The 13889-nt window shown below is 33.0% G+C and overlaps 1 protein-coding gene across 1 annotated transcript; it reads right to left on the bottom strand.

Annotated features, from left to right (window-relative positions):
- Positions 1–1281: 1281 nt before the first annotated feature.
- LOC128167314 (FAS-associated factor 1-like) lies at positions 1282–13600 on the bottom strand. Its single transcript, XM_052832959.1, has 18 exons — positions 13479–13600; positions 11510–11578; positions 11053–11374; positions 9684–9781; positions 9163–9272; positions 8867–8975; positions 8613–8702; positions 8413–8508; positions 8182–8296; positions 7986–8049; positions 7798–7879; positions 7529–7683; positions 7209–7345; positions 6860–6948; positions 5058–5138; positions 4266–4355; positions 3597–3812; positions 1282–2043 (listed from the first exon to the last, which is right to left on the bottom strand). The coding sequence occupies exons 1-18, from the start codon at positions 13518–13520 to the stop codon at positions 1963–1965; spliced, it is 2046 nt and encodes a 681-aa protein (XP_052688919.1). The 5' UTR covers positions 13521–13600; the 3' UTR covers positions 1282–1962.
- Between the last annotated feature and the right edge of the window lie 289 nt (positions 13601–13889).

Raw genomic sequence — 13889 nt, 5'->3', positions numbered from 1 at the left:
CGATCCCCTATTGTGGCCCCACCCTACCCCCAGGGGCCATGATTTTCACAAGTTTGAATCTACACTACCTAAGGATGCTTCCACACAAGTGTCAGCTTTGCCGGCTGATTAGTTTCTGAGAAGAAGATTTTTAAAGATTTACTCTATATATTCCTATGTTAAACTTCTACCCCCCATTGTGGCCCCACCCTATCCCCGGGGGTCATGCTTTTCACAACTTTGAATCTACACTACCTGAGGATGCTTCCACACAAGTGTCAGCTTTCCTGGCTGATTAGTTTCTGAGAAGAAGATTAATAAAGATTTACTCTGTATATTCCTATGAAAAATTTCGACCCCCAATTGTGGCCCCACCCTACCCCCTAAGGTCATGATTTTCTCAACTTTGTATCTACACTACCTGAGGATGTTTCACAAAAGTTTCAGCTTTCCTGGCTGATTAATTTCTGAGAAGATTATAAAAGATTTACTCTATATATTCATATGCTAAACTTTGACCCCCCATCGGGCTCTACCCTATCCCAAGGGGGCATGATTTTCACAACTTTGAATTTACACTACCTGAGGATGCTTCCACAAAAGTTTCAGCTTTGCCGGCTGATTAATTTCTGAGAATAAGATTTTTAAAGATTTACTCTATATACTCCTATGTTAAACTTCGATCCCCCATTGTGGACCCACCCTACACCAGGGGGTCATGATTTTCACAACTTTGAATCTACATTACCTGAGGATGCTTCCACACAAATGTCAGCTTTCCTGGCCGATTAGTTTCTGAGAAGATTTTTTAAAGATTTACTCTATATATTCCTATGTTAAACTTCGACCCCCCATTGTGGCCCCATCCTACCCCCGGGGGTCATGATTTTCACAATTTTGTATCTGCACTACCTGAGGATGCTTCCACACAAGTTTCAGCTTTCCTGGTCTTATGGTTCATGAGAAGAGATTTTTGAAAATTTCTTGAAAATTTTCATAAATTCCTAATTATCTCCCTTTGCAAAAGAGCGTGGTCCTTAATTTTTACAATTTTGAATCCCCTTAGGCTAAGAATGCTTTGTGCCAAGTTTGGTTGAAATTGGCCCAGTGGTTCTTAAGAAGATGTTGAAAATGTGAAAAGTTTACAGACAGATGGACAGACAGACGGACGACAGACAAAATGTGATCAGAATAGCTCACTTCGGCTTTCAGCTCAGGTGAGCTAAAAAACCATAGGACTGACAGTCAAGTCAAGACAAGTCATAAAAGGGGTATAATTGATAACTACAGATCCACACCACATGTAATTTGATTTGTTTATTTTAAAATTGGCAGATGATTATCAAATTCAGAAAGGGCAATACATCTGCTAATACAATGTCTTCTAAATAATAACTCATTCATTCATAACGCACAAAGTTATATCACAAACACAACAGCATCCTCCTATATATCTTTCATGCTCAGTGGTAAATGTCTGAACTAAAAAAAAACCAACAACTGACCAAAACAAAAGTTAATGATTTAACTGAATATATAGTTTTTTTGTAAGAATTGAATCCTTCAGGGTAAGTATTTTATAAATCCATTACAGATCATAAAGCTTTCTGAAACAAGTGATTAAATGGGATATAATATGTTTTAAAAATATTTTTGTTTTACCAAGTTTTGAAATCAGAGTTTGGCCAAACATTAAAAATTTTCTGCCTAGGAGTTTAATGACAGCTGTCAAATAAATTAGGCTTATTATGTATAATTTATGTTCCTTTCAAACAACATACGGTATACACATACATGTATGCCTCATCCAGTACATATAAAATACAAGAATCGTTACATTTTAATCATTCTTTTAAAATAGAATCATGTAACATGTCATAAGTCACATGGGAGACATTGCTTTGTATGATAACATGCAGTAAAAACATACAAATGATATCACAGTAACAAGCATGGTGAAAAATCATTCACACATCCAGTCGTTCACTTCTCCTCTAGGATTAGGGTCTCTTGGGGATAAAGTCTAAGATCTTGTAGGGTCTCCATTGCATCTAACTGTGAAATCTGAAAATCAAAAAGGAATGACATGAAATATGTTTGCAACAAGACTTGTTTTACACAAGTTTAAACATGCATTTTTCTGAGAATGTACATTTATCTTGTACAGATATACATTACTATCATATGTGAAGGAAAAAGTAAAATGGCGTTGTTTTAAGGTTTTTCAATTAATCCTCAGCCTAATAAATATAAGTGTTGCTATCATACTGAAGATGTTTGTCTAATCTTTATACTTAATAAACTAACTGAAATTTAAACAATAATTATCCAGACATTATTTGAATGTTATATACTGGTACTGTGGTTTCATTAATATTTGCATTATTTCATTAATATTTCATAAATATATTAATCATCAATTCTTGTGAATTTAGTGAAAATGACATTCAGGTGAATCTCGATAACTCGAACTTCAGGGGACCATGATTAAACTTCGAGAGATCAAGAGTTCGAGAAATGGAAAGTTTAAAAAAATCCAGAAATTTTTGTTCCGGTCATTTTGGTTCTAAATTTATAGTATATATTAATTAATAACATATAGTCTGACATGATTTTAATCGTATTTTCTGCTACATTACTTCATACAGAACTCAGTTGTGTGGTTAAAAAGTGTATTTTTTCACATTAAAAAACTTTTATGCATATTATGTTTTCTTAATCATAACATTAGAATATTTTAAATAAAGAGCAGTTTACCATAACTTTCACAAGTTGTTGAAATTAATAGATCATTTACAAATTACCTATCTAACCTTTGAAGGAAGCAAGGGGTAGTGTCATTTACGTAATCAATCAATTAACACTACCACGCTAGCCCCCTGTAGTTCACTCAACCATCCAAGCAAGGTCCACGCGGAGCTATAATTATATGCTTGATCTGCCGCATGTGTTCACAGCAACCACTTCGAGTGATCAAGAATGAAAAATAATGAAATATCTATCACAGGACCCAGGTTTTACTTCGAGAGATCAAGAACTTCGAGAGATTGGAGTTCGAGAGATCAAGAGTATATTTGCTTAGTTATATAGAGAAAAAAATCGGGACCATGAGTTCACTTCGAGAGATCAAGAACTTCGAGCCATCGAGTGTCACCTGTATTCATGGACTCCTCAATTCTTTGCCAGTAATCCTATCAATACAACTTGTTCGTAGAAATTGAACTTTCAGAAGCATTTGATTTCCTAGATCAACCCATCAATAATATGCACAAAAGTTTGTATTCAACAAAAATTGATGGAACCATAGTAGTGTTTGCCCAGCTGAATGGTGATGAAATGTACATCGAAAGTGGAGATGTGAGTAAAAACTTTGGATAACACTGGAAATTTGAACCTCAGATATGAACATAAGAAGTTTTCAAGATCACAACTGGATAATGTCATTTTTGTTTTACATTGTGTAATAAAAACACTGGTCCATGAAATCACTATAGTATGACATATTTTTCTATAAAAAAGTTAATCTAGGATACAAACAATTAATTTCTGGATTTATTAGAGTTATCGAACATGAATGAGGATCAGAGATCATTACACTAAACTACATCTAAACTTACATCTCTTCTTGGAAAAGTAGTAAGGATTTTGTAATCCTCTATGTGAAAGCCCTCGGAGGTGAGGTAAAACAGGACATTTCTCAGTGGCTCAGTGGCCCGGAACCGCCTCAATTTCACCTCACCAGTTGGAGTTCGAAACCTTAATCGGGCAACAGGTTCTTCAGAATTCTCCTCCGGTTCATCAGGGATTTGTAGGGCTGCAGACTGCTGAATAGCCTGAAAGTGAACAAGCATGCAATGAAGACCAGATTGAGAGCTATCCAGAAGTGTTTGGTTTTTCTTTCGCATTATTATGTACGGTAAACTGAAACTAATTTAAATCGCAATTTTAATTCAAGGTATTAACCAATTAAACCCTCTAAGAAAGTTTTAGCCTTTTATCTATCAATAATACATTACCTTTTAATCATGTTTATGCAAAACTTTAATACATGTAATTATTAGTAATTCAAGACTTTTAGACGTCTTTCAATGCAATCTTTACTTTATTTTGTAGTAAATCTTCAACTTTTTTGCCACTTTTGCTAAACTAGCTCCACCCTTGAAGGCTGAACAAAATATACTGCTAATCCATTGACATTCATTGGTGTAATCTATACTACTTATTCTGCAAATAGAAAAATATAAATCAAGGCTTTGTCAGGAAGCTTTAGTCAAAGAGTTAAGTACCATTTTCCTCTCCTCCTCTTCTCTTCGTTGCCTCTCCTCTTCCTCCTGTTTCTTGATTTCCATTTCTTGCTGGAGTTTTTGCTCTTCCACCTTTAATCATACATACATACATGTATCTATACATGTATTTATAAGCTATTTGTTTGTGCTAAAGTCAATCAAACAAAAGAGAATGCTAAACTGCCATACACAATTCTTTGATCACTTGAAAATTATCATATTAATTCAAAATACTTCTTACAAGAGTAATTCATCCTAAATTCTTATTTAAGGAATAAGGAATCATTCTTTGAGTATTATGAGATGATAATTTCGGTCGGGGCGTGGTCAAATCCAATAAAGCCCAAAGGGCTTTATGATAGATTTGACCACGCTCTGACCGAAATTATCACCTCATAATATTCAAAGAATAATTCCTTTTTACTTATATTTATATTATTTCCAATTTGTAAACTTTAAAACAACATTATTTTAAAACTATTTTTTTTACGTAGCAAATGCTATGTATTACTAAGCGGCGCAGCCAATACCGTTTTTCGGTTATGCTATAAGCCATGCCTATTTTGTGTCACTCATGTTTTAAGAAGTTATTGGGTTTTAGGGTTCAAAATTGATTCATAATGTTATCAAAGACAAAGACAGTTGAAAATGTAAATATACATGTACATGTATGTACATATATATATATACTGATAAGATTAACACTGCATTGTTTATTTGAATATTTCTCTTTCTGGAAATAAAGTGATTGTTTTGCCATCATATTACTGACAGCATGTAAAATTGCCTCACCTTTTTCCTGTCTGCAGCTAGCGATTCTTTGAAAGCTTCTTCCTGTTCTCTTCTGATAGTTTCCCGAGCCTCTCTTTCCTCCTATAAATAGGTCAAGAAAAAAAATATAAACCACTTCACCTCTAACAAATGAAAGTAATTTCGTCTGTTGGCGACAAACTCTCAATAATCTTCCTACAAATGATGAGTGAAAATGTTTTAAAAACTTTTTAAGAATCCACAGTAATTTGTACTTCTTTAAAAAAAAAAAGAAGAAGAATTTCTTGACTTCAAATCTTGATAATATTTTTAAGAGAGGTAGTGCTGTGAAGACAAAACCAAATGAAAGTATGGAACATTATATGGTAGCTACTGGTTTTGTCTGTTACTAATGGACTATTATCGACAGCAATCAGATATCATTACCATGGCAATGACACAATCATTTTATCAATTTAAATCAAAATTAGATTTTGGATCAACCTGCTTTACAGAGAATAAGATGGTGAATCCATCATCTAATTTTAATTAGTTAGACTGTACATTTATTCTATGCATGTTGATGACAATATGATTGAGTAGAATCATTTGATTACTTGCATCTACACTGTGCATGTACATGTACATAAGGTAATGATATTCATCCTTTCATTATTACCTTCCAACATTTGAATGGTTTTAATGTCTTGCCAACAATTGTAACCTAACAAGACTTTGGAATATTTTGTGCATAATTAATAAAATACTGACTTAAAAAACAATTCCACTGCAGGAAATGTATACAAATAAATTTACACTATATTTAAGCTAGTTAAGTACCTTACTTCATTTTTGGGAATTGATTTTAATTAACTCTCCTATGCAGTTACTCAGGCAAACCGAAAGTGAAACAGTGTTTGGACCTAAGCACAAATTAACACCGCTGACAACATTTAGTTCGAATCAATAAATTCGATGTAATGAGTTCTTAAGCATTGTTCTTCAAGGAAACTCATTTATAGATACCTTGTAAATAGTCAGATTTTAAATGGTACGAACAATTTAGATATTTTTTGAAGTGGTACATTTTATGTATTCCTACGCCAGAGTTCAATATAGTCTCGTTCAACCAGACTCTCGGCTGTCTCCGTATATCTCAATCGCAACTTCTCTGGCCTTTCCCAGGCTCGAAAAAACACCTCGAATGTATTACCCAGGCATCCATGACAACCCCTCTTTTTATAAAACATGATATAAATACAACACATTTTACAATCTGTTGAAATTTAAGCTAGACTTCTATAAAGTAAATGATATACCCTAAAATATAACACAGAAGCCACTTATAAGGCTGTCTAGCCGATACATATTTAATGGGAAGCGACTCCATTTTGTATAAAATTCTAACATCTGGTAATGCTAACACATTCGAGGTGTTTTTCCGAGCCTGCCGGAAAGGCCCGAGAAGTTGCGATTGCGTAAATCTCCGACAAGCATAGAGTCTCTTTTGCTTGTCAGAGATTAACGGGTACAGCTGAGAGTCTGGTTGAACGAGAGTAGAGTTCAATTTTGCTTGGATCCATACAATTTTTCATAACTATTTCAATATCTAATACGTAGTTTGATGGAATAATTCTTTGAATATTACACAACATAATTGATACTGGATTTTTACCAAATTCCTGTAGGATTCATATAAAAATGTGCGTAATTCAAATACTTATAGGCATTTACTTGCCATGCAAAATAACATAATGTTGATTCTAAAATAAATAACAATCGATAAAATCAACTCCCGTCAGTACTTCAGTACTTTGATTCTTTATGAGTACATAAGGTCATACCTCTTCTTGAATGTCTATCCTTTGCTGTTGTTGGAAGCTTTCTGAATCATGGATCAATCTTGTCATAAGTTCATCTAATGATAAAGACCCTTTAAAAGAAAATCTGCTAATGTACCTTATACATGTATGATAAAAAAACCTACAGTACTAAAAAACTCTTGCATGCTCACTCATTCATGAGTCATATACAGCATCCAACATGTTTTGAATGGTGTAATGCATCCCAAATTAATTTAAAACTGGTAATGCCTTATTTGAATGGCTTTTCAAATTAATCTATATTGTATTACATAACTTAATGAACTAATATTTGGATAAAAATATGAATATAAAAATGTATAACGCTAACCTGGAATCATATCTATGACCTCATTGGTAGCTCTTGCCCTTGAGATAACTAACAACATAGGTAGCTGTTCTGATTTCAGACATCTCATCTGTCCAGCTACGACATTACCAAAATGCCTAGTAGCCATGGTAATCAGTCTGCAAACAACATAAAAAATAAACTCAATACAAATTGGGAAATACTTCATTTGACATCATCTGTAAAAATGAGCAAGAAAAGCACTCTGAAATGATTGAAAACTGCTCAAAATCGAAGTATGATAATCTTAGCATTATTATTTGAAATTTTTTGATTTTGAATGATGACAAATCGGACATTACCTGGCACAATTTGTTTCATGTGTCATGTCCCATGCCCAGGTGATAAAATTACTGCTGAGGTAATTTACTACACTTTCAGAACACAGGATTTGAGAACAGAACACATTTGATAAAATACTCCCATCATGATGAAGGTACACTGCCAATAATTTTCTCTGTGAATGAAAAAATGTATAATACAACAGTATAGCAAATATTCTGGCAAGCAATGTTTACCTTCCTATTCAACTAGAAGTGAAATATCAAGAAAGACTCATAAGAAGACTTACATCTTTGGCCTTGCCATTTAGTGCCTCTTTTATTGCATTTTCTAAGGAACCAACATAAAATACTGGGTGTGTTTCTCCATATCTTAAAACAAAAGTTTATATCAAACATTGGCAAAAATGCACAAGGGTAAAAGATCATTAATAATCATCAATATTTTGAACAAAATCAGTTCTATAGCATTAATTACCTCTCTCTAAATTCTTTGGTAAAATGTTCCAATGCTTCTACTTCATCATTTACAGATTCTGGCACTATAATACATAACATAGATAGTACATGTATTATCTATTGAGGAAATGTGCTAAATAAATATAATAATTCATATACATGTACACGTATCTATAAAATAAAGATAGATACAAATAGTAATGGCCGATACATACTTAAGGGTGTAGGTCTACCCCGGTTGCTTGGTATATCTTCATGGTCAAACATGTCATCGTCTATTGAATTCATTTCATCATCGTCATCACTGATTTCTATTTCTGCTACTGCCTCCTAAAAATCCAATCAAGCATTTTTTCTTATCAAATTTGACAACTGTGGTTCCATCAATGTTCCTTAAATACAAATTTTCATATAATATTAATAAATTTAAAGGCACCAACACTTACACTGGGTGGAATTCTTTTAGGTCTTGCTGTGATGTTTGCTTTTGTAAGCTCTAAACTATGGATAGGATAATTCAAACCACAACAACCAATTGTCATCTGAAAATGGAAAGAAAGATTAGCACACACAACATAAAATGAATTCTTTTTATCCCATAAACAATACATCATAAAACACAGTGATTTAAAGAAGCTCAACTTACAGTATCATCATTTTTCGCACTTTCAGGCCATCCTGTCCATATCTGATGTCTAGCTGGCAAGTTGGTAAGAGCATACACATCATTTTTCACCTGTTAAATGAAATAACAGAAAGAAAATCAACTTTTTGTATTTTATATAAAATATCATCATAACACCTTCATATTGTTAAACTTTAAAAAAAAACAACCCAACTTATATTTGATTTCATCACACCAAAGCTTTGATTACTCTAAAGAAATAATAGGATACATACCTCTCCAATAGTTTTACTTCCAGGCATATTTAATTTGTACTGCTGAATTGCACCATTTTCTGTGAATTTAATTTCCAAGGCGTATGTTCTATTTAGAGCTTCTGTTAAACTGAAACAAACAAAGAGTTTAACCAGTATGTAAAAAATTCAAATTATTAAAAGATACATGTATTGATGTAAAAAGAAGTGAAAGAGTAGGGATTGGGAGGAAAGTGAGCAAAAAGCTTTTAGCTGTCATATAGTTTTAAATTAGATCCTTGATTTTTTTCATATACCGGTACATTATGTATACTTACTTCTCCATCTCAATTTCGCATGTTGGTTTGACAAGTGTGGGATTTTGGATGTCTGGGGTTAACAGGAACAATGTATTCTCTTTAGGAAGATGAAGTTCTCTTAGAATTTTCTGAAAATAGGAATATCATTTGGATCAAATATAAATCAATACATGAATATGAATACAAATATATACACATCTGAAATAATTCACTTTATAGTTTTCTAACTATTACTTATAAATTGAAGAAATAAAAGATCAGAGAAGTACTTCAAAGGTTGTGTTACACATCTACCCGGTATATTTGTATCAGCCAAGAAAACTGATCTGTATTTATTGTAAAAAAAAAGGTTGTACAGAAAATGCAAATCCTTTATTTGCTACTCTTTATCACAAATCTCGCTTGAAAATATACACTACGGACTGGGTTTTAATAGGGCCAAATGGGAATTTAAATCCCCCTGTGTTAATGGTTACATTCGAAACTTCCTCAAGTTGACATCTTTGACTGTATAATGTTACTATCTATAGCCATCTTACATCATCTTCCACTCTAGCCTTCCTTGTGCTCCAACCTCTCAAGCTTTGCTTATCAGGAGGCACCCCGATTTTCTGAGACAGAAGTTCTTTAACTTTGCCTGGTGAAAGACAACACATCATTATGACAGTACCCTAAAGATTCTTGTATATGTATGTATTGAAAAGCACATCTTTGAATGTACACATATAATTAAGTCATAAACATATTGCAAATAGGAGTATAAATAAATATTTTTGTATATGTGAAAATAAGATCCCATTAAAAAAAAAAGTGACTGGCAGTTGAAAACAATTGCCCCCCTCCCCCCCAAAAAAAAATCAAAAAACAAAGAAAAAGCTATAAATTGTTTGAAGTCTCAAAATATAAAACCACTCTATTCTTGCTTGTACAAACTATCAATGTTTTTCTAGTTGATATAGATGTTGTCAAATTTGTATTCTGTACATTTGTCCAAAAAAAAAAATCACAGATGAATAACAATTTCAGTTAATTACATCTACAGCTAAGACCTACAGAGGGCTGGATGGTCATGGCCATTTTAAGACTATATTAATCTCCTTTAGAAAGAGAGTTTTGCATGAATATATAGGAAATATCCAAACTGTTAAACTTTTCTATCTGGATCTTTCTTTACTAAATAATAGTTTATTGCTATTAACTATCATATCTAAAGTTTTAAGGTAAATCTGATGGTTAATTGTTGACCATCCAGCCTCCTTAACACTGTGTACATTTTAATGTCATTTACATGTACTATCATTTACATGTACTATACATTCAATAAGGCCTAACAAAAAAAATTGTTTGTTTCCGCTTTTATGCTGAAAAAAAGTAGGGTTGGTCGGTCGGAATTTTTTTTAATTTTTTCAAATATTTTTTTTTCCTTTAATATTGCAGTATCCATACATGCCGGTTAGATACTGACACTGCTGAATGGTATAAAATGAGAAATACTTTTAATATCATTCCTGACTATTAAGCTGGACTTAAGAAAACACAAAAATGATATTATATATCAGATACTTCCTCTGCCAACGATGAGAGCATTATTAAAATCTACAAGACATGGAAACATACAGCAATTTTGAAACAAAACGTTTGAGTTACACTGATTTGAGAAGAGTAAATGCTTCAAGCGCTTTTGTGACCAAAATTTGGAGCATAAATTTTCTTTTCCAAATCGGATAAAAACGAAAATAAACGATTTTCCATCAAAAATCCTTTAAAAAGGTTTTGGGTCGGGGGGCAAAAGTTAGGGTCGGTCGGGAAAGCGGAAACAAACAATTTTTTTTCTTAGGCCTAACAGTTTTATAGAGAAGTATGCTACATTATGTAATACACTAAACATCATGAAGGGAAAATAATTACCAATTTGTTCATTATCTCCGACACTGAAGTAAAAGTTTTGGTCTCTGTATTCCACTTTAAAGTTCAAGATTCGTGGTCTGGGACCACCTCCTGCATGCCTTCGCTTGGGAGAAGAATTACTTGTGGATGGGACTGCCACATAACATTCTGATGCTGAGCTGGCATCAAAGAAGTTTCTGGTATCTGCCACATTGTTGTCATTATCTGGTGAAGATGCTGAATAGGGAGGTGGACTGACATCCTCAAATTGTGACACAGGAGGATCTCCAGCCATTGGTGATATTCCTCCATCAGATCCAGGCATTACACTGTTAACTGCTCTCTAAAAAATTCAACAATGGAAAGGTTACAAAAATTAGTAGGTGGCATACACCATATAATGGTAATCAGAACTCTCACTTCATATTTTCATTAACAAGCATATACTAAAGAACATTTTTAAAAACTTGTTGCATACCATTAAATTCCAGTCATTAGACTCTAAAATTTGAATACAAGTGTCAATGTCTTCCAGAGCTGTAAAAGCCTGAAATGTAATGGAGAAATCAAAATGAAGTACATGTATTGTTACAGTGAAATATTGTCTTTACAAAAAGAATAAATGGTTTCATTCTAATCAATAAAATAAAGCAGTAAATTTCAATCAGAAATATAACAGTACCAGGGTCATAAAATACAGTTGAACTTAGATATCTTGAACACTGATATTTCGAAAACAAGGGATATGTCAAAGTGAAAGTATTTAAACAGTCCCATCTACTTCGAGATAACGAAATCTGACTGTATTTTGATATTGCAAAATATTTGAACCGGGGTTCAAAATATATTTTAAACAACATTTATAAATTTATTTCATTAACAAACTGAGATTTGAAAAAATAAAGACACCCAGAGATAATGTCGTTTATTTAATATCCTCCATTTAATTCAGCATATGTTTTTAAAAAGTTTATGTATTAGAGCATTCAGTGCGGTGCTTAAATTTTGTGATGTCAGCTGATGATGATCGAGCAATTGTACGAAATTTGAAGTTTGCATGAGTTTTAGTTAATAGCATTATCAATGCATTAGATTTAAACTTAAGGTGGAAATGTAGTGAGAAATATCATATTTGATCCCAATATTAGGTAAGAATATCCTATCTATTTGCTAAATTGAAGCCTGAATCGATGAGGGGGTAAATATTGGGTTGCACACCTTGTGTATCTATATATAGAGGGGGTTGAATTTTTTATATTTGGCTTATTGAGCGACTGATAGATAAAATTTCAGGTGCCTGTGATTTAGCATACATTTTCTGGGGATTGTTAGCATGTTTTAAGAGAAAGTCTGAGACAAGAAGTTACAATATAATTAGTAAATTGTCTGAAAAATTTATTAGTACTAAAGTCGCACCTGCTGTTACAGCCACCTTTAATCAGCGGCCACTCGCCATGAGCGACCAGTTTCAATCCCGCCAATTTAGTTTTTCACTATATTTTAACTGATTTAAGCAGCCACCTGTAAAATGCGGCCAGTGTTTTTATTGGCTATCGTAGTTCAGTACATAGCCTTTTTACGGAAACGCTACTTCTGATTGTTTACCGAATTTAATCAATTGAAATATTGTTTTGGCGTATCTAGCAGAAAATGTTTTGTTCTTCATTCCTTGATAGATAAATTAAATTAAAATGGCCATTCAAAATTAATATAAACTGTTTATTCAGTAATGAGAGCTGTGCATTCACCATCTCTGTGTACACCGCCATTACAGAAGCTATTAATAAATCTGTGCAATAGAGCCAAAATTTCATTAATTTGAAACCTGGAATAAGAGGCCACCTGTCTTAAGCGGCCAGTTTGTCATTGTCCCACAAGTGGTCGCTTAAAACAGGTGCGACTGTAATTATTTCCCAAGAATTTGTGTGGAAATGTGTTTAATCAGTGGAAAACTAGCGTATGTTTTTGAGTGCTATAAGTTGCAACTTTTTAACACCTAAGGAACTGTAGCTTCTAGATCGCCCATCCAAATTTTTCAAACTAGGAGTTACAGACCTGCAGCTAGACTTGTTGGTGATAACATTATGGTTTGTTATTTTGCAAAGAAAATTGATGTTCTGTATAATGACATACTAAAGACACGTTTTCTCAGCGCGACATGGTTACAGTGACCAGAAAAATCAAAATCTTGTCTGTATATTATATAAGGTTTTATCCGATTCATAATGTTCTTATTAATATCAAACACACTCTCAAAATAAAAGTCATAACGTTACAATACATTACAGAGGTTTAGAGCAGAAAACGTTAGTTCTAATGAAAATTATATTCAACTACAGAGACATTTCCTTCGAGTGAGGAATACTGAGAAAGAACAAAAAGTCAATGAATAGGAGCAAAGTAACGCTTAATTTGAAATTCTACGTGTCGTTTCCTTGAATATCTACCTGAAACTCAGCCAGCACTTGATCTCTTTCGCCTTCTGCCATTGTTGCTAAAATTGGATTGCGCGTGCGCAATAATATTTACAGATTTTACATCCGTTAGAAAATGAAAATGAAACAAAACTAATCAAATATTCTTCTCATGAAATAAATTGAATTTATTAATTTAGACCTTATACAGCTAGTACAAAATTTATTGACACTAGAAAAAATAAAACAAAGAAATCGAAAATAGAGAAGTAATAACCCCCTAAAAATGTGTTACGTAAGTTCCTAAAATAGAAAACATTCCGGCGATACCCTGAAATTTTTCCACAAAGGCACCTCCAAGCAATTTAATGGTATTAATAAATAAGAATTAATTTGCTAAATGTGAACTATTGGTTGTTTGAAAATGGCCAGTTCTATTATTAC

The sequence above is a fragment of the Crassostrea angulata genome, chromosome 10 (assembly GCF_025612915.1).
Source record: "Crassostrea angulata isolate pt1a10 chromosome 10, ASM2561291v2, whole genome shotgun sequence".
NCBI lineage: Eukaryota > Metazoa > Mollusca > Bivalvia > Ostreida > Ostreidae > Magallana > Magallana angulata.
The sequence above is the reverse complement of the archived record's forward strand: the minus strand, read 5'-3'. Positions and strand labels throughout refer to the sequence as shown.